The sequence below is a fragment of the Narcine bancroftii genome, chromosome 6 (assembly GCF_036971445.1).
Source record: "Narcine bancroftii isolate sNarBan1 chromosome 6, sNarBan1.hap1, whole genome shotgun sequence".
NCBI lineage: Eukaryota > Metazoa > Chordata > Chondrichthyes > Torpediniformes > Narcinidae > Narcine > Narcine bancroftii.
The window spans coordinates 228,107,581-228,126,526 of record NC_091474.1 but is presented as its reverse complement, the minus strand read 5'-3'; the positions used below and the strand labels follow the sequence as shown (position 1 = coordinate 228,126,526).

The window sequence follows — 18,946 nt, the reverse complement described above, 5'->3', positions numbered from 1 at the left end:
GGGAAAATTGGTTGGTTGGGGTTGGGTGTTGGGTTTTTCCTCCTTTGCCTTTTGTCAGTGAGGTGGGCTCTGCGGTAGAAATGTAGATCGGTGCTTTATGGTCAGTGTGCACTCTTGGCTGAAGGGCCTTTTTCCATGCTCTATGGCTCTTGACATGAATCTTTAGCACGATGTGTTTGTGAACTCCTTTATTTAATGTATAAATTATTTTAACTTGCTCAGAACCCAGACACCAGAAGATAAGTCAAAGAAAAGCCAGTTGTTCTGACTCCTTAAGGAGAGTGCTGCTAACAACTCAACTTAAGGTAACTTTTTTTAAATAATATGCCATCACTGATACTGCAGTGAAGGTTAACTACAGTACTTCACTTGCTTTTTTTGCCCACTTGTAATGCAGCACGGAGCACAAATGTTTAACTCCTTCAAGATGTTTGAGTCAGGAGCTGATAGGTAAATGAATGATTTAGTCAATATTTCGGTAGTAATTTCATATCACCTTTGTTTTTTTTCCTCCCTGTGGTAAACCTTGCCAGAAATATTTTCTTTATCCTGACCAAACCTCTCTGCAACTTCAAGCTCATTTGTCTTTGATCTGAAATATTATTTCTGTTTTTCTACCCACAGTTACTGCCAGAGCTGCTAAGCCATGTTTCCAGCATCTGTGTTCTTTTGATTTTCATTGTCATAGAGATACAGCATCCAAACAGGACCTTCAGTTCATACTCAACATCAATCACCCATTTACATGACCTCTGAACATTCCATTTAAATCTTCCCTCTGATTTTACCATACACCTAACAACAGGGCAATTTATAGTGGCCACTTAACCTGCAAATATGTTTTCCTATACCGATTTGATGAAATGATCAAATTTGCTGAACTTTTAAACTATGCATGGCATCATATATACTCGGTATATATTTTGACTTGAGGTAAGCATTGATATAATAGATGTATAACTGTGAGCTTCATTTATAGAGATTTTTTTTAATATTGTACTCCAAAGACTCATGCAAATCCAATAAACAAAATATTACATTCTCCTTCCACGTAATATGATTTGCAGAGTCCTTACGTCCTCCCCTCCCTATCCCTTAAATTATACACCTTCCTTATCCCTTAAATTATACAAACACCAAAATATAAAAATACGAAAAAAAACACCTAAATACCGACAAAAACAACGATCTTCCTCGAGGCGAGAGGACCCCAGATATTAAAAACAGGAAGGGGCAAAACCACACATTGCACAAATTGGGACTGTACTTGCTAGAGTTTAGAAGATTGAGAGGGGATCTCATAGAGACCTATAAAATTCTGGCAGGACTGGACAGAATGGATGCAGATGGCATGTTTCCAAGGATGGGAAAATCCAGAACCCGGGGCCATGGTTTGAGGATAATAGGCAAACCATTTAGGACCGAGATGAGGAGGAATTTCTTTACCCAGAGGGTGGTGAATCTGTGGAATTCATTGCCACAGAGGGCAGTAGAGGCAGGTTCATTAAAGAGGGAATTAGATCTATTTCTTCAGTATAAGGGTATTAAAGGTTACGGAGAGAAGGCGGGGACGGGGTACTGAACTTTAAGATCAGCCATGATCTCGTTGAATGGCGGAGCAGGCTAGAAGGGTCGAATGACCTACTCCTGCTCCTATCTTCTATGTTTCTATGTCTGTGCCGCGTTCCCCACTTCAAACTCTTAATTCTTTACCTGCTGGGATGGATTGTTTCTTTTCTCTTATTCAGGGGGGGCACGAGGGGGCTGTGAATTATATCTGTGCACCTATGTGCCTCAGATACGGTTGCAACACTTCAACAAATGTATCTCTTCCATAAATTGTAGGTGATTTTCTCCAGGGGAAAACAGCGCTGTGTTTCCATATTCCATCATGCGATATTTAGCTGGGAGTCGGACTTCACCACTATACACTTCCTGGCTACTGACAAGGCGATGTTCACAAATTGAATTTGGTGTTTGGACAGCCTAAACTGTACTTTCCCAATGTCCCCATGAAGTTACAACACCAGATCCTGTGGAAAGTCCATCTTTGTAATTTTTTTTCCAGAGTGTCCCCCAGGCATTTATAGAGATCTTGGTTACTCCAGATATTGTGTGAATTTGGATGATGTCAAAATAAGAATGTTAGATGTAGGGCTAGAATTAGGCCATGCATTCGACCCATGGAGTCTCCTCTTTCATTTGAATCATGGCTGATATTTTTTCTCAACCCCAATCTCCTGCCTTCTCTCCGTAACCTTTGATACCTGACAAATCAAGAACCTATCAACCTCCTCTTTAAATATCCATGGCAAGTTCCACAGATTCACCACCCTCTCTGGCTGAAAAAATGTCTCCTCATCTCTGTTCTAAAGGGGCATCCTTTTATTCTGAGCAGTGCCTTGGGCTCCCAGTCCCTCCCACTCCTGGAAACATCTTTCACACACCCACTCTATGAATCCCTTTCAACATTTGGTATGTTTCACTGAGATCACCCCTCATCCTTCTAAACTCTAGTGAGTACACTGCCAAAGCCATTAAATACTCCTCATGTGTTGACCTTCATTTTTGTAAACCTTTTCTGGACCCTCTCCAACACCACTGCATCCTTCCTTGGATCTGGGGCCCAAAACTGCTCCCAAAACTCCAAATGTAGTCTGACCAACAACTTGTAAATCCTCAGGATTACATTTTTGTTTTTATATTCTTGTCCTCTCGAGGTGAATGCTAACATTGCATTCACCTTCTTTAAATTTGTAAAATTTAGACATACAGCACAGTAACAGGCCATTTCAGGCCACGAGTCCATTCCTCCCAATTTACACCCAATTAACTTTCACCCCAAGTACGTTTCAAACGGTGGGAGGAAACTGGAGCTCTCAGGGAAAACTCACGCAGACACAAGGGGAACATACAAACTCCTTACAGTGCAGGATTCAAACTCCAGTCCCGATCGCTGGCACTGTAAAGACATTGTGCTAACCGCCACACCAACCATGATTCCCCCTTAGTACCAACTCAGCCTGCAAGTTGATCTTTATCACATCCTGCTCTAGGACTCCTGAGTCCCTTTGAACCTCTCCTTTGTGAATTTGCTTCCCAATTAGAAACAAGTTAACACCTTTATTCCTGCTACCAAAGAGCATCACCATACACTTCCCTACACTGTATTCCATCTGCCACTTCTTTCCCCATTCTCCCAATCTATCAAAGTCTCACTGCTTCCTCAACACTACCTCCCCCGCCACCCCCATCTATTTTCATATCTTCTACAAACTTGGCCACAATGCCATCATTCCATATTATTTTCAAACAATATAAAAAGTAGCGGACCCAACACTGACCTCTGTGCAACACATCTAGTCACAGCCAGCCAGCCAGAAAAAGCCTCCTTGATTTCCACTTTTTGCTTTCTGCAAGTCAGCCAATCTTTTATTCATGCTTGTACCTTTCCCGTAACACCTCCTTGTCAAAGACCATCTGAAAATCCAACTAAACAACATCCAGTCACTCTCCTTTGTCTGTCTGGCTTTTTTTTTAATTTATTTTTCACACCATAAATCACATTAGCCATGATATACACTATTTCTTTTTCACACATATACAGTGACTTTTTCTCCCCCCCCTCTTTCCTCCCAAACCACCCCCCCACCCCCCCCTCTCATCCATTTTAGGTATACAATCTAGGTTGCATTAAGCCAGTCAGACAATGTTGTCAATCAACAAAATTACACCAGAAATTCTACTCAGTCCATTCTTTTCTTTCCTTCTCCTTCCATCAACTTAGGTACTGTTTGTCCCCGGTAGGTTTTCGCTATTGTATTTAATGTAAGGCTCCTATACTTGTTCGAATATTTCAATCTTATTTCTTAACCAATATGTTATTTTTTTTTAATGGAATACATTTATTCATTTAAATTTGGTAGTTTCTTCCTTTTAATTTGGTTATGTATTCCATTAATATTTAAAGACATATAGTTCAGCGTAGCCCTTTTATATTTTGTTTATCTTCTCTTTCCGTTTTTCCATCATTACCTTTCCTCCTTTTCCATTTCTGTTTTCTTATTTTCAACTCTTTATAAGACAACATTCCTACAACATCTAACATTTTCCTTATTCTCCTATTTCTATCTTATTTATCCCCAATCTCCCCTTCCCCTCCTGAGTTGTCCTTTATCCCTTGTCGGACAACCACATCTCCCCTCTCCATTTGGATTTGCGAATCCACTCGCAAGCGTCAACTGATTTTGCAGTGACCGCTATTTCCCCCCACCCCGCCTCCCCCAGAAAAGATTTCACTTTTCATATGTCACAAAAGTCACTCTTTTAATTCCCTCCTTATTCTCTCTATTCCATTACCTTCCCTTATTAATTCTTGTCTATACTATCTATATTTTCCTCTAAGTACAGATACATTCATGTATGCTCATTGTCTCTCTTCTCTCTTATACCTCTTTACCCGCATACATATCAATCGTGATCATTTTTACTCTCATTACCCGTCTTCATCCCTCAGTCTATTTTTGTCTTTACCCACATACATATCAATCGTGATCATTTTAACTCTCATTACCCGTCTTCCTCCCTCAGTCTATTTTTGTAATTGTTCTGCAAATTTTCGTGCTTCTTCTGGATCCGAGAATAGTCTGTTTTGTTGTCCTGGAATAAATATTTTCAATACCGCTGGATGCTTTAGTATAAATTTATACCCTTTCTTCCATAAAATCGCCTTTGCTGTATTGAACTCTTTTCTCTTCTTTAGGAGTTCAAAACTTATACCTGGGTAAATGAAGATTTTTTGCCCTTTATACTCCAGTGGTTTGTTGCCCTCTCTTACTTTTTCCATTGTCTTCTCCAGTACCTTTTCTCTTGTAGTATATCTTAGGAATTTTACTACAATAGATCTTGGTTTTTGTTGTGGTTGTGGTTTAGAGGCCAATACTCTATGTGCCCTTTCTATTTCCATTTCATGCTGTAGTTCTGGACATCCTAGGGTCTTAGGGATCCACTCTTTTATAAACTCCCTCATATTCTTGCCTTCTTCATCTTCCTTAAGGCCCACTATCTTTATGTTATTTCTTCTGTTATGGTTTTCCATTGTATCTATTTTTTGAGCTAGTAGTTCTTGTGTCTCTTTAGTTTTTTTATTAGATTTCTCCAATTTCTTTTTTAAGTCTCTACCTCCATTTCTGCTGCTACTGCCCGCTCTTCCATCTTGTCCATTTTTTTTCCCATTTCTGTTAAGGTCATCTCCATTTTATTTATTTTCTCTTCTGTGTTGTTTATTCTTTTTCTTAAATCCTTAAATTCCTGTGTTTGCCATTCTTTAAATGACTCCATGTATCCTTTAATAAGAGCAAGTATATCCTTTACCTTGCCTATCTTTTCTTCTTCTATTTCACCATACTCTTCCTCTTCTTCTTCCTCTGGGTTGACCATCTGTTGTTTCTTTGTTGCCCTTTCCTCCTCTTCTTTCTTGTTTCTATTGTCTTCTGTGGTCTCTTCTTGCTGCAGGTGTTCTGCAGCTGTCGTTGCCGGCTGTGGAGATCGACTCCCCAGCTGGTCCCCCCTCCCGTCGGTGTGTTTTTTTTCATTCGCCTCGCGCATGCGCGAAGTATCGCGCATGCGCGGTTGCGCACTTTTACTCGGCTCAGCGAGCCATTTTTGTAGTCCATTATTTACCGACCTGAGGGAGCGGGTTTCTCTCTCCGCAGCGGGCCTCTTCGGACAGGTAAGGCCTTCACCTCTTTCCTCCTTTGTCTTCTCTTCCTCTCTTCTTGCCGTTGCTTTCGATTTTTCTTTTTTTGTCGCCATCTTCTTTCCACCTTTATACTCACTTTTCTGTAACTTTTATTTATGTGCCTTTGTGTTTTCTCTTGTTTTTCCCGACTTTTCTGGAGAGGGCTGGAGTTCACCGTCCGGCCACTACTCCATCACGTGACTCCCCCCGTCTGTCTGGCTTGTTGATTCCTCGAAGGATTTCAGCAGATTTGTCAGGCAAGATCTCCCTTGAAGGAAACCATGCTGATTTCAGACTATCGTTTTTTGTCTCTCTCCCTTACAATGAAGTGACAAATTTTTCAAACTGGCAATTTTCCAGTTCTCTAGTCCCATTCCCATGCTTGAAAAATCACAGTCTCTTTAGTTACCTCTTTTTCCAAATCCTGGAGCGTAGTCAGGTTCAGGTGATTTAATGACCTTCACACCTTTCACCTTCTTAGTAATGGCAACTACACTCACTTCTGCCCTTTGACTCTCTCAAGTGTCTGGCACATTGCTGGCATCTTCCACAGTGAAGACCATTATTACTTCTCCAGTGTCATTTTGCCTCTCTTATTTTTTTTCTATATTTGAAAAAACTTTTGATTTATATTATCTTTTCTCCCATTATTTTGTTTTGTGGCCTTCTGTTGGTTTTTAAAAACTTGCCAATCATCCAGCTTCCTCCTGGTTTTTGAAAAGCTGTGTGCCCTCTCATTTCCCTTTGTCCTGTATACTGAAGATCCGTAGGTTTGTGGGAATCTGTAATCCATGGCATGTGCCAACCTATGGGATTTGCATAATGCATATGCAGCTGGTGAAAATCTAAACCAGAGGTGGCCAAACTTGCTTAGCTAAAGAGCCACATAAGATCAACTTCAGGTATTTGGGAGCTGCAACTCAACTTAGCACAAGCCATGCCCACTAAAACTGCCACTGTGAGCACCAGCTCGTACGATTCCTGTCTCAGCCAACATATTTCCATGATCCGCACATTATATGACAGAGCTGTACGTGGCCACCCCTGATCTAAATTATTACAGGAAAAGCTGGAAACAATATGAAAGTTGAGCAGCATCTGTGGAGGGAAAGAAGTGATGTTTCAAGACATTAATGTTTCAATGTTGACCTGAAGCTTTGATTCTCCTTCCTTAGTCTTATGGTCTTTCCACAGGGACCCCCTGACCTGTTGAGTATGTGTTTTGTTGAGGAAGTGTCAGGTTTGGTGGGTTCACAGAGAGATGAGTCTGGACACAAGAATTTACAAACAAACGTAACTTTATTAACACAATTAATAGAAGAGCATGGGAAAATAGTAGCAGGAATAAAACACACATGAATAAATTAATAAAAGAGCATGGGAAAATCATAGCGGAAAAGAGCATGGGGAATATAAGCACATGATTTATAAAGGAGTGTGGGGAAATCGTAACAGGAAACAAACAGGGGAGAATGTTAACACTACATAATTATTAATTCACACAGGTGATGCATAAATTCACACACTATAAATGGGTTATACACACCCTCCTGGACCCCTGATTGAGAGGAGGTGGATCTGGTACCACTGTATCCGCAGGGGTATACGCACGCTCTCGGACTCCTGATCATTTGAGAGTGATCTATAGCCATTTGAGCTAGAGCAATACCACGGCTCAGCTTCAGTGCAGTGTGCAACTTAGCCATGAGCCTTCCAAGCAATGTCTTCAGTAGTGACCTGGCATGGGGTGGTGTCCAGGCCTATCGCCACAAGTCAAGAGAGAGAGAATGTCCTCTGTGCTGGGGCTAAATACAGGACTCTAGCCAATAAGGACATTAAATGATTTGAACCTGCTAATGGGAAAATGAGCACTGACCAGCAGCCTGAGCCCGGTCTTAACTGACACTCCACCTGAAAACTGTAACTTTATCTACAACTTGTAACTTTGAATGAAGCAAAAAGTACACCATGTACTGACGGGTGATGTGACTTCCGAATGAGTTTCAGATGGGGAGGGTACATGACCATCAGGCAGGCCATGCCTCTTCCACACACAATAGTATGTAAAGCATTTTCTGTTTTCATTTGCATGTGCATAGGCACCGTCGTGTTATTTCTGCAGATTCACACAAGCCCACAAGCTCATCAGAGTCATTCAATGGCATTTTATTGAAAGAGCAGATTGGAAGATGTGTAGAATTACAACCATAGGTTCAATTCATTTTGAGGTAATTCAGGATTCCTTGTTGGCTCTCCCATTAAATATATAGAAATTCATTTGTATTTAATATAAATATATATTTTTTCCACTGTACTAGTAGAAAACTCCATGATTGTGTTATACACTTTTCCAGAATCAGTTTGCTGTTCAATCTTCTAAGAAAAGTACATCCCAGATAGAAGGACCAACATTAAACAACTCCTATGGCTTCAAAGTCAGCCAACAAAATCTCCAGGATGCAAAAGCTTTACATGAGGTATCGTATCTTCTTGGACTTGACACAAATCTCTACATTTTTGCAAAACATGCCTTCCCAAAATGCATGCCTTGATGAAGGGCTCAAGTCTGAAACGTTGGTTATATATCTTTATCTTTGCTGTATAAATTACATTGTTTGACCTGCTGAGTTTCTCCAGCTTTGTGTTTTTACTTAATCATGGCATCTGCAGACATTGGTGTTTTACTCTTTCCAAAATGTTACTTGTATACTATAGATGTCATGGTATTTTTATGCAAAAGAGGCGTCCTTTAGTGCCTTTTATAATTGTGCGATGTACCAAAGCCCTTTGTAGTATACTTTTAACATCATGTAATTTTCTCAGTGCAGCTAAGGGGAAAACTGCCACAAACAGCACCAAATCTTTCCTTGATGGAAAGGTTGAAATGAGAAATAAATACTGACCAGGATAAAGTTTACTGTTCTCTGAAAATAGTGTCATTTTATCATTTAGATCTTGTTTACCTATCTCAGCAAGCAGGCTGGCTCCCAGTAGAGCAACCCCATCAGTTACATTTCTTCTCTCCTATTTTCCTACAATGTATTCTTTCTCACATGTCCATCAATTTCCATTTGATTCTTTTGTCATTTCTGTACATCTTGGAATAATTTGTAACCTGCCAAAATACCTTTGTAAGGGGAGGAAACTAGAGTACTTGACTGAAACCCAGACTACCATGGGGAGAATGTGCAAACTCTATACAGTACTGGAGGTGTCTGAAGCTTAGAAGCAGCAGTAGCACCCTATCTCCATGGCCTGAGTGGGCCGGTTTTGTACCTCTTCAAAAGGCTGCATTTCCAACAATATAGTTTTGCACTGAATTGCCTACCTATATTTTTTGTGTTCATCTGCTTGGAAATTAAACAAGAAAATCTGCAGGTGCTTGGGCCATGTTCAAAGCACAGGAATGCTGGAGAAACTCAGCAAGTCATGCGATGTCCACTGGAAGTAAAAGGTAACCAATGTTTTCAGGCCTGAGCCCTTTGTCAGGGATCAGGAAAAAAAAGATGGGGAGAGGAGGAGAGAAGAGGTGGCCTCCCCTCCTGCAAATGGGAGGAACTACACCTCATATACACCATGATTAGTGTGGTGGCTAGTGCAATGCTATTACAGCACCAGTAACCTGGGTTTAAATCTGGCTGTCAGTAAGGAGTATATACGTTCTTCCCGTGTCTGCATTAGTTTCTTCCGAGTGCTTCAGATTCTTCCCACCCTTCAAAATAAATACGGTGTTTGTAGGTTAATGGGTGCATTTGGGTGGCACAGACTTGTGGGCCAGAAAGGTCTGTCACCGTGCTGAAAGTCTAAATATTTAAAAAAGGTAAAAATTTCCATCTCAGTAGTCTGTTTCCTAACAGAGAGTTTTACAGAAATTCTCCAATTTCTGTTAACTCTCTTCCCTGGTCCCTCTCTTTTCCTAACCCTCTAGCTCCTTTCCTCCAGCTCCCCCACTCCCTTCCCCTCCTTCTTCTATCAAAGAGCTACCCTTCTTAGCCCCCCTGCACTTCTCGGCTTCTTTCACCTATATCCACCTTATACATTGTAACTGTTACTTTTTTGCTCCTTTCCCTTCCTCACTCCTCTTCCCAGCTCCACCTTTTTATTCAGAATCAGAGAATCAGAATTTATTGTCATGAACATGTCACGAAATTTGGTGTCTTGCAGCAGCGTCTTAGTGCAAAATATTGCTATAAATTACATTTTTAAAATAAATACATTTGTTCAAAAGAGGAGAAAAAAGTGAGGTAGTGTCCGTGGTTCATTGTCTATTTAGCAATCTGATGGTGGGGAGGGGGAGGAAACTGTTTTGTACCGTTGGTGTTCATCTTCAGGCTCCTGATGGTAGCAATGAGATTAGAAGCATGGTCTGGGTGGGCGAGGGTCCTTGATGATCGAGTCTGCTTTCTTGATTTGCCTCTTGTAGATATCCTTAACAGAGCAGAGATTAATGCCTATGATGGTTGCTGGATGAATTCACAATTCTCTGTAGCCTCTTCCTGTCTTGGCAATTGGCACAGACTGTGATGCAACCAGACAGAATGCTCTTCACAGTAGGCCTGTAGAAATTTGCAAGAGTCTTTCATGACTGAAGCAGAAAAAAAAGTTATCTCTCAGATGGAGAGGAAAGTTTCAAAGGAAAGCCTTTATTTTCAAGCATGATATCATGGAGAAGCTAGATTCTTAAGAGCAGAGCTCTGAGGCTCTGAACTGTGAGGAAAAAACACACACATTTATATCCAAAATACAAGTGATAAGAAAACATTCCCCTCTAGGAGTTTACAACATGTGTCAAGCATCATTCGGTTAGAAGGCCATTTGGCTTATTGTGACTAGGGAAGCAGAGCAGAATGTAATGTCTTTGAAAAAAACCACATGGTGTTACATCTATCTCGAGGTGCAACATAATTTATTGAGTTAGCTAGTAGGGTGCTAGAAAACAAATGGAGCGTTTGTAAGAAGTAGGCAACACATGGTTCCCTGCAGAATTAGTAATAAAACAAGCAAATCTTAATTTTTTCTGCCACAGAAGAATACTAAATCTCCTCAAACTCCTAACGAAGTCTTGCCACTGGCAAGCCTGCTTCATGATTGCATCAACATGAAGGTGCCAGGATAGATCTTCAGAAATGTTGACATCCAGGAATTTGAAGTTCTTTACCTTTTCCACTGCTGGCTCCTCAATGAGAACTGGTTTGTGTTCTCTTTGTTTCCCCTTCCTGAAGTCCATAGTCATTTCCTTTGTTTTGCTAATGTTTAGCGCATAGTGGCTGTTGTGACACCACTCAACAAGTTGATCCATCTCACTCCATTACGCTTCCTCATTGCCAACTGTGACCTTGGCATATTTGTGAATGGCATTTGAATTGCAAGTGCCTGCCTGTTTTTCCTGCTTCCTGATGAAGGGTTCAGGCCAGAAACCTTGGTTACCTTTTACTTCCTATGGATGCTGAGTTTCTCCAGCACATTAGTGTGTAGCATAAGTTAGGAATACTTCATCTTCATATGATATTAATGTAGTCAATGTAGATTAAACATTATTTGAGCTAGTCAAATAATTTTTTTGTTTTTAAGTTTTGATTGTACATATGACTTAGTGTCTTAATGGGCTAGAAGAGCAGCGATATCTTAGAATTGTAGATACAGCAATCACAAGCTGTAACATGTGCTAACAGAGGCACTTAAGTCATGTATTGAGGGGAAAAATTGAAAAACTGAAAAGTTGTATTCAATGCTGAGAACTTTGGTTGTGATTTACCTATCTTGGTGATCTCTGACCCTGTTTGTGTTTATAGGTGCAGTACCTTGTACTCATGAGCATGGAGTTGCACGCTCGCACAAGACGTGATTTGGAACCTGACCCGGAATTTGATCCAATCTGTGCCTTATTCTACAGTATTTCTTCCGATGCAGTGCTTCCAGAAACCAACAAAAATGAGACCATTGGTGCTATAATAATTGATAAAAACCACTACAGCTCCAACGGAGCCACCCCTTCTGGTATGAAGCATAGAATAATAAGGATCTATACTGGAACATACAAATTACAGTACAATTCTAATTATCCAAAATGGTCGAGATCATTTATCTATGTCAGATAAACAGTTTTTTCGGAGAACTCGTCATTTTTTAAAAACAGCCCAGTAGCAACAACAAATCACTTGTATCAATGTTTAAACAACAACAAATAACAAGGGAAGGTTTTTTTAAGCAATAAAATAATGTTTAATTCTCACCAAAAAATTGCTGGCCGCCAATGCCGCCACCAATCTCCGAGACCTCCCCAACGATGCTGCTGATCGCCAGGCTGGTAGAACACTCAGTGAAGAGTCAGCGGGTACCTGTCTCCCCAGTCACCAGAGCTCCCAGCGCATGAGTTCCAACTCCGAATCCTCCTCTAGACCTACCACACATGCACACTGGGGTGTAGGCCAAGCTCCGGCATCGGGAGCTCCGGTGTGCCGAGGAGGGAATGCCATTGAACCCGAGGACCCGCTCCTGCCCAGGAGACCACTCTTCTTGATGACACCAGGACAAGGGATTGTTCTGACAGTGACACGCAGTTTGAGAGGGGGAATTGGAGAGAAAAGTCAATAGGGGAAGATAAAGAAGAAATGGAAAGTGAGAGGGGAGGGAGTTACCTGAATCGAGGACGATCGTCGTTCTAATTTCATGTCGAGTGAATTTTTTTTCAACCTATGAGGTCAGTTTGGCTCCAAAAAATTCAGATAAGTGAGGATTTCTGTTTTTCTTTTTTCAGATATCCTCATTTATCCAAATTTTTTTAAAAAATTTTGGATAAATGAGGATTTCAGAGAATCCTATTTCAGATAATCAGAGTTGCACTATATTTAATTAAGAATATCTTTCTCTCTATCTATAGACTACGCTAAAGATAAGGAGGGGAAATCAGACAACTGACTTGTTTATACAGTACAACTCCGATTATCCAAAATGGTCAGGATCAGGCTCATGTCAGATAAACATTTTTCTTGGAGAACTGGTCATTTTTTTAATAACAGCCCAGTAGCAAGAGCAAATCACTTGTAACAGTGTTTAAACAACAACAAACAACAAGGGTATAGTTTTTAAGCAATAAAATAATATTTAATTCTCACCAAAAAATTCTAGCCACTGCCGATCACCAACACCTCCCCACTAAGGCCCTGCTCATGCTGGAAGCCCGAGGTTTTCTCTCTTGCCTGGGAGCCAAAGGTCTCTGCTGACACTGCCAGCCCAAGCTCCACACTGCCGCTGGCAGGTACAGGTAATGAGACAGGCCCAGAGGACCCCAAAACCCAGCAGCAATAGAAATTCGTCAAGACAAATGGTTACTTAAAAATAAAAAATTAAAAAAAAAGACAAATGGTTACTTAAACAAAAGATGCTTTTAATTACTTTTAAACATGAAAACAGGATCAAATATTACTATTAACTTAACCCCCTTCTAATTCTAAACACATGTGTATGTAATGTGTGTATAAGTTTAGAAAAGTTCTTTGATTCACAGTCCAATCTCACTTCGCAATTCTTATACTGTGCACTAAATTTAACATTTACGAATCTTCACCAGGCTTTAGTGATTGAAAAGTAAATGGTTACTGCTCAGGAAGGTTCTTGTTGGTTTTCAGAGAGAGATTTGTTGCTTGTTGGACACACACACAAACTGATTTCTTCTGATCAGCCAACTCAGTGTCTTTCCAAAGAAACTTGCCCCATTAGAGTTTTCTAGATGGTAACCTCTTTTTTTCAGGTGAGCACAGAGTTCCTTTTCTGTTTCCTTTATCTCAAGCAAAATATTATACAACCAGCCATTTCCTCTTGTATAGACCATAAGGACTTTGAATAGGCTGAACCAAGAACTTGCAACCCATCTTCAAAATGGGATTTTCAAACAAGCCTGCCAGCTTGTCATGTTCCAGTCCCAGCTGCTGCTGCTGAACTCTCTCTCTCTCTCTCTCTCTCTCTCTCTCTCTCTCTCTCTCTCTCTCTCTCTCTCTCTCTCTCTCCCCCTCGACCCTCTCAGAACTGCATTCAGACAGACTGCGGCACCAGACCCAATCTTCTGAGTCCATTCATCTGTTGCTTTCCAAAACAATAATCCATTACTCCACAACATGTCCAATTAACACCTACTTGTGAAGTCTATAGGCATTCTTCAAAGTTTTTGCAAAGGCACTCAGAGCCTGGACTGTCTGGCTTAAGCCAAGCTCTGGCATTTTAAATGAGATCTGTTTTGTGAAGTGTTTGTGACCTACACCAAAAAAATTCCAAAAACATATCTATACATAATATAAAATATAACATAATCAGTTGGTACATGTGCGAGAGTTAAGCACCCTAATGATGTTCACACCAACCAAACTCCAAATACATGAACCCACCGCACATGTACCAACCGACGATTCCCACATGCGCACAGGAATCATGAAGGCTGCGTCCAGCCTACAGGCCCCAGGACGCTAAGGAGGTAAGTATGCACATTTTGGCCCTTACATTCCCTATATCCCTGTTATAGTTTGTCAAACACAACATAATTCGCGAAAATTTAATGTTTTTTTTCTTTATATTTTTTTAACAAATTTTCTGTTGTATGTGCAGATGTACAGATAGGTCGCAAGTCTCATGCAATACTCAATAAATTTCTACAGCAATTATTGAAAACTTTAAAATTCTGAAATTTGTTTGCCTTAATAGGTAAATACACCAATTATGTAACTTGCTTACGGCTAAGCAATTTCTTCTAATTAATTAATTCATCTACACATGGTTCATTAGTGTAGCGGTTAGTGCAACACTATTACAGTACCAGTGACCCAGGTTCAAATCTGGTGCTATCTGGAAGGAATTTGTGGTATCCCCATATCTGCATGGGCTTCCTCCAAGTGGAATTAGTCTCATGAATGAAATTAGGTGGTGTGGACCGAAAGGGCCTGTTCGCGTGCTGTATCTCTTAATTTTAAAAATATATATAATTTAGTTTTTCATTTTTCAATAATATAGATTTGTTTGATGAAGTAAACACATCCAGGTATCATATAATAACAATAACTTGCACATAGTTCATTTAACAATGAAAAGCATTCCATTTTGATCTGATCAGACCTTAAAGGTCAAATTTCTACATAGTAGAAATTTGCATTTCAGTGTACATCATACCCTCAGTAGCCATTGGAATCTCTCTGGTCAACAATTTAAAGGTCTCCCTCACACACACAATGTGAACAGTGTAATTCTTCTAACCTCTAATCCTCTAAATTTGTGGAGCCAGTGTTGTTTTAAGTGTTTTACAAATATCACAGTGATCAATTTATGTTTATAGAAAATATACATAGTTCTGAGCTCAACATGAGGCACCAATTGTGACAGGGGACATTTTCACCCAACTGGAAATTCATCAATTTAGCTATCGTTTGAGTCTGTTACCTTTTTCGTTTGTGTAGTTATATGAACATGTAGAACAAGTTACAGAAGGTATAAAAACCATAAAAATTGCATCTTTTCTCACTTAATCCACCATTTCTGAAATTTGATTGTTACACAGTGGTTTTCAAACTTTTTCTTTCCACTCATACCACTTTAAGTATTCCCTATGCCTTAGGTGCTCTGTGATTAGTAAGGGATTATTTAAGGTAGTATGTGAGTGGAAAGAAAAGTTTAAAAACCACTGTTTTAATTGTACCTCATTGACTCGTTATGTGCACGGTTTCATAACTCCAAAGGAAATGGGCCAATGACAATTTTTCTTAAGCAAAATATTTCAGTAATGGAAAGAAAATGTTTGAAAACCACTGGTTTTCAGGATATCATTTTGCTGTGACCTGTAATTGTTTATGGCCCTTTTCTGTGCCTGATGCAAATTTTGTAAAATTTTGCACTTGTCTGTGCAAGTTAACATCTCATCACCATCGAGGGCAATTACAGTACAACTCCGATTATCCAAAATTGGATTCTCCAAAATCTTCAGTTATCTGAAATATTTTTAAGATTTCGGATAAATGAGGATATCCGAAACAAATCAGAAATCCTCATTTATCCAAAAAATATTTTCTGAGGCAAACTGACCAGGGATGTCATGCTCATGGCGGCGGCACCAGAGGACGTTGCGTTCTTGGCAGCAGCAGCAGCAGATCTCAGGCTCCCAGCAGCAGCGGACCTCGGGTTCACGGTGCCAGCAGCAGAGGACCTCGGGCTCCCAGCAGTAGCAGCACGGACCTCGGGCCCCCCGGCAGCAGCAGCATCGGGAAACTCGGGGCTGGCAGCTGCGGACCTTTGGCCCCCAGCGGCGGCAGCAGGGATCTCAAGCTCCCAGGCAGGAGCGGGACTCTCGGGCTCCTAGCAAGAGCAGGGCCTCGGTGGGGAAGTGTTGGTGATCGGCACGGCCAGCATTTTTTTGGTGAGAATTTAACGTTATTTTAATGCTTAAAAAGCCTTACCTTGTTGTTTAAACACTGACCAGTTAAAAAATGACCAGTTCTCCAAAAAAACCATTTATCCAAAGTAGGCCTGGTCCCAATCATTTTGGATAATCAGAGTTGAACTATAGAGATATGACCAATTAGCACTGACCTTGCCAGAGGTCAGTTTTTTAACTTTATTAAAAAATTAATAAAGTTTGTTGTCATTTTTATCATTTCCGCTATCCATGATAATCGGAGAATGTTGACTGGGCAATTTATGGATTTGATAAGTTACTGGTTTAATTTCATTAAACAAGTTATGCCAGAAAATTCAGCTATTGGGTGATGTTCTATTGAGCCACAAATTTACAGGTTTCTGAACATTTAAACACAAAGTATTTGATTCATTATTTCAGAACAAAGGACCCGGGTTCCGCTGCTTGTTAGATCTGGCGTCACAGGCCTTCAAATCTCCTACGTTAATGATGAGAAGCAATTGTTTCAGGAGCTTGTTAGTAATATCAGAAGGTAGGATTAATGATGATTTATTGACATATAGATTGTACAATATACAAATGCACTGAAATTATAAGTTACTTCATGAAAAAAAAGACAATAACGAAATTAATTTAATTAAAAATGTACAGTAAATACAAAAGTCAGATCATAAATATTCGCAGTTATCCTAGTACAGCAGTAATGCAGATAGTCCTTTTGTGATGTTGGAGCCATCCGTGATTAGTCTAACAAGGGGAGGTTCACAAGTCTGATAGTTGTTGGAAAGAAACTGTTCTTTAACCTGGAGGTACGGGGTCTTCAGAGTCTGTACATTCTGTCCAAAGGTAGCATTAAGAAGAGGTTGTGACCAGGGTGATGGGGGTCTTTTCTAATTGATGGGGGTCTTTTCTAATGTTGGCTGCCTTCTTGAGGCAGTGCCTCACATGGATATATTCACTGGATGAGAGATCAAAGCTGAAGATGCACCTAGCTACGCTTGCTACCTTCTGCACAGTTTTTATTGTAACATTGGTAATTATTTGAATGATCATGTCTCCCTCACAGACTTCTAAAGTAGCTTTGACACATTTTATTGATGAGAATCATTACTCCTGCTTCCACAGGGAAAATAAAAATTTCTCTCCTGGAAGGCAGATAATTGGCTCATTGCGGATTTTCTGAGGATGCTGATCAAATCATTTTTTTAATTGTAATGTAATAAAACAGAAATGTAATATTACACAAAATTGCCTTTAGTCTGCCATGAGGCAGTCACCAAATGTGCATGGATTCACCCCCAGCGTTCCCATAGCCTCTGCAGCCATACATCTCCAGTTCAATTCAAACCATTGGCAACCCAAGCCCAGATTCAAACATCCAATACAATGCAAAAGCCTTCAGTGCCCAGGACCCTTCGGAAGCCCTCCTTGCCACCGGTTTCGATACTTGGATCTCGAGCCATTCGCCAGCAGCGCACGGCCTATGTAGGTTCCTCACTAGCAAGTCGCATTGCCAACAACCGCAGAACCCCTCGCTGATCCACCACTGTTGTCACCATCCTTGGGGTCATCTCCTCTACTTCTCCACAACGGGGGAATGTTCTCCTCATTACTAGTGCCTTGCACCATACTACACTCTCCCCAGAGTCTGCAACCCTTCGAGGCCGCTGCTGAACACAGGCACCACCGTCTTTATTGTGCTTTTCTTTAAGGGTGATGCAAGATCATTTAGCAATTAATTCACCATTATTCCCAACTCCTCTGCTTAATAATTATATCTGCATATTTTTAATGGTCACTTTAATTTTATACACATGCATATGATGGAATAAAGATAATATTCCTTGCTTACGGGTGGCTCTATCCTCAACAGTTTTTTAAATTATTTTGATTAGAGTTATAATTGGACATTGAGTGGTGCATACTAGAAAATATTTGACTACAGATATCAAATTGTTTACCTTTTTTGAATTCTGAGCAATTGTAGGTTTATCCTTTATTAAAAATAAACTATCCAAAGATATGATTGAATAAATCCTTCAGTGGCAGATAATGATATGGAAATGAAGGACATATTGAAATTGTATAGAAATGTATAACTTGTGTGAAATATCTGTAAAATGTTAAATGTCCAGGACACTTGAGGGTAGAAAAAAATTACTGGGGAATATAACTGACCCTGAGATAAGAGAAACAAAGCAAGCAAATGAGTTTTTAAAGGATAATTTTTAGTGTTAAGATGGACTGTCTTTGTAGACTGCAAATGCTGGAATCAATAGCCAAACACAATCTACTGGAGGAACTCAGTGGGTCAAGCATTATCAGTGGGAGAAAAAGAATGGTCAAGCTAGAACATTCCATCTGGACTGGAGAAGGATTTTGGTTTGCAACATGGACCGTTCGTTTTCTCCCACTGATGCTGTTTGACTCACTGAGTTCCTCCAGCAGATTGTGTTTGGAAATCTTTTGCATTGTTCTAATTTACAAGGTGTGAGAGTTGATACATCTGCCATGGGTGAATGGAAGAAAGTGGTGCATAAGTAAGCCAGCAGGAGGTCCTGGGACCATGGAGTGATTGTAAACACGTTAATGGGAGGCCCTGAAGGATTTGAAAGATGGGGGATAGGGAACTGCAGCCAAGCATTTGAAGTGAAGTGAAATTTGGCAGATGGAAAGGCTAAAGAATAAGAAATTTAACTTGTAGTTAAATGATAAGTTGTAAGAAGTTCAGCTCAGTAGCCTTGGAAAGGAATGGTATTAATAGCAGGAAACTGTTGTGTTGCTATTGAATATAGACCTACTTTATTCAGAAC

The 18,946-nt window shown here is 40.2% G+C and overlaps 1 protein-coding gene across 2 annotated transcripts in view; it reads left to right on the top strand.

The window, feature by feature from the left end:
• Nucleotides 1–18,946, top strand: part of rev3l (REV3 like, DNA directed polymerase zeta catalytic subunit) — a 262,433-nt gene that overhangs the window by 179,827 nt on the left and 63,660 nt on the right. For both annotated transcript variants that reach the window (XM_069887629.1, XM_069887630.1), the window contains 4 exons: nucleotides 223–305; nucleotides 8,095–8,217; nucleotides 11,533–11,737; nucleotides 16,554–16,665. In XM_069887629.1, coding sequence (XP_069743730.1) covers nucleotides 223–305; nucleotides 8,095–8,217; nucleotides 11,533–11,737; nucleotides 16,554–16,665 — 523 coding nt within the window. The remainder of the gene's footprint in view (nucleotides 1–222; nucleotides 306–8,094; nucleotides 8,218–11,532; nucleotides 11,738–16,553; nucleotides 16,666–18,946) is intronic.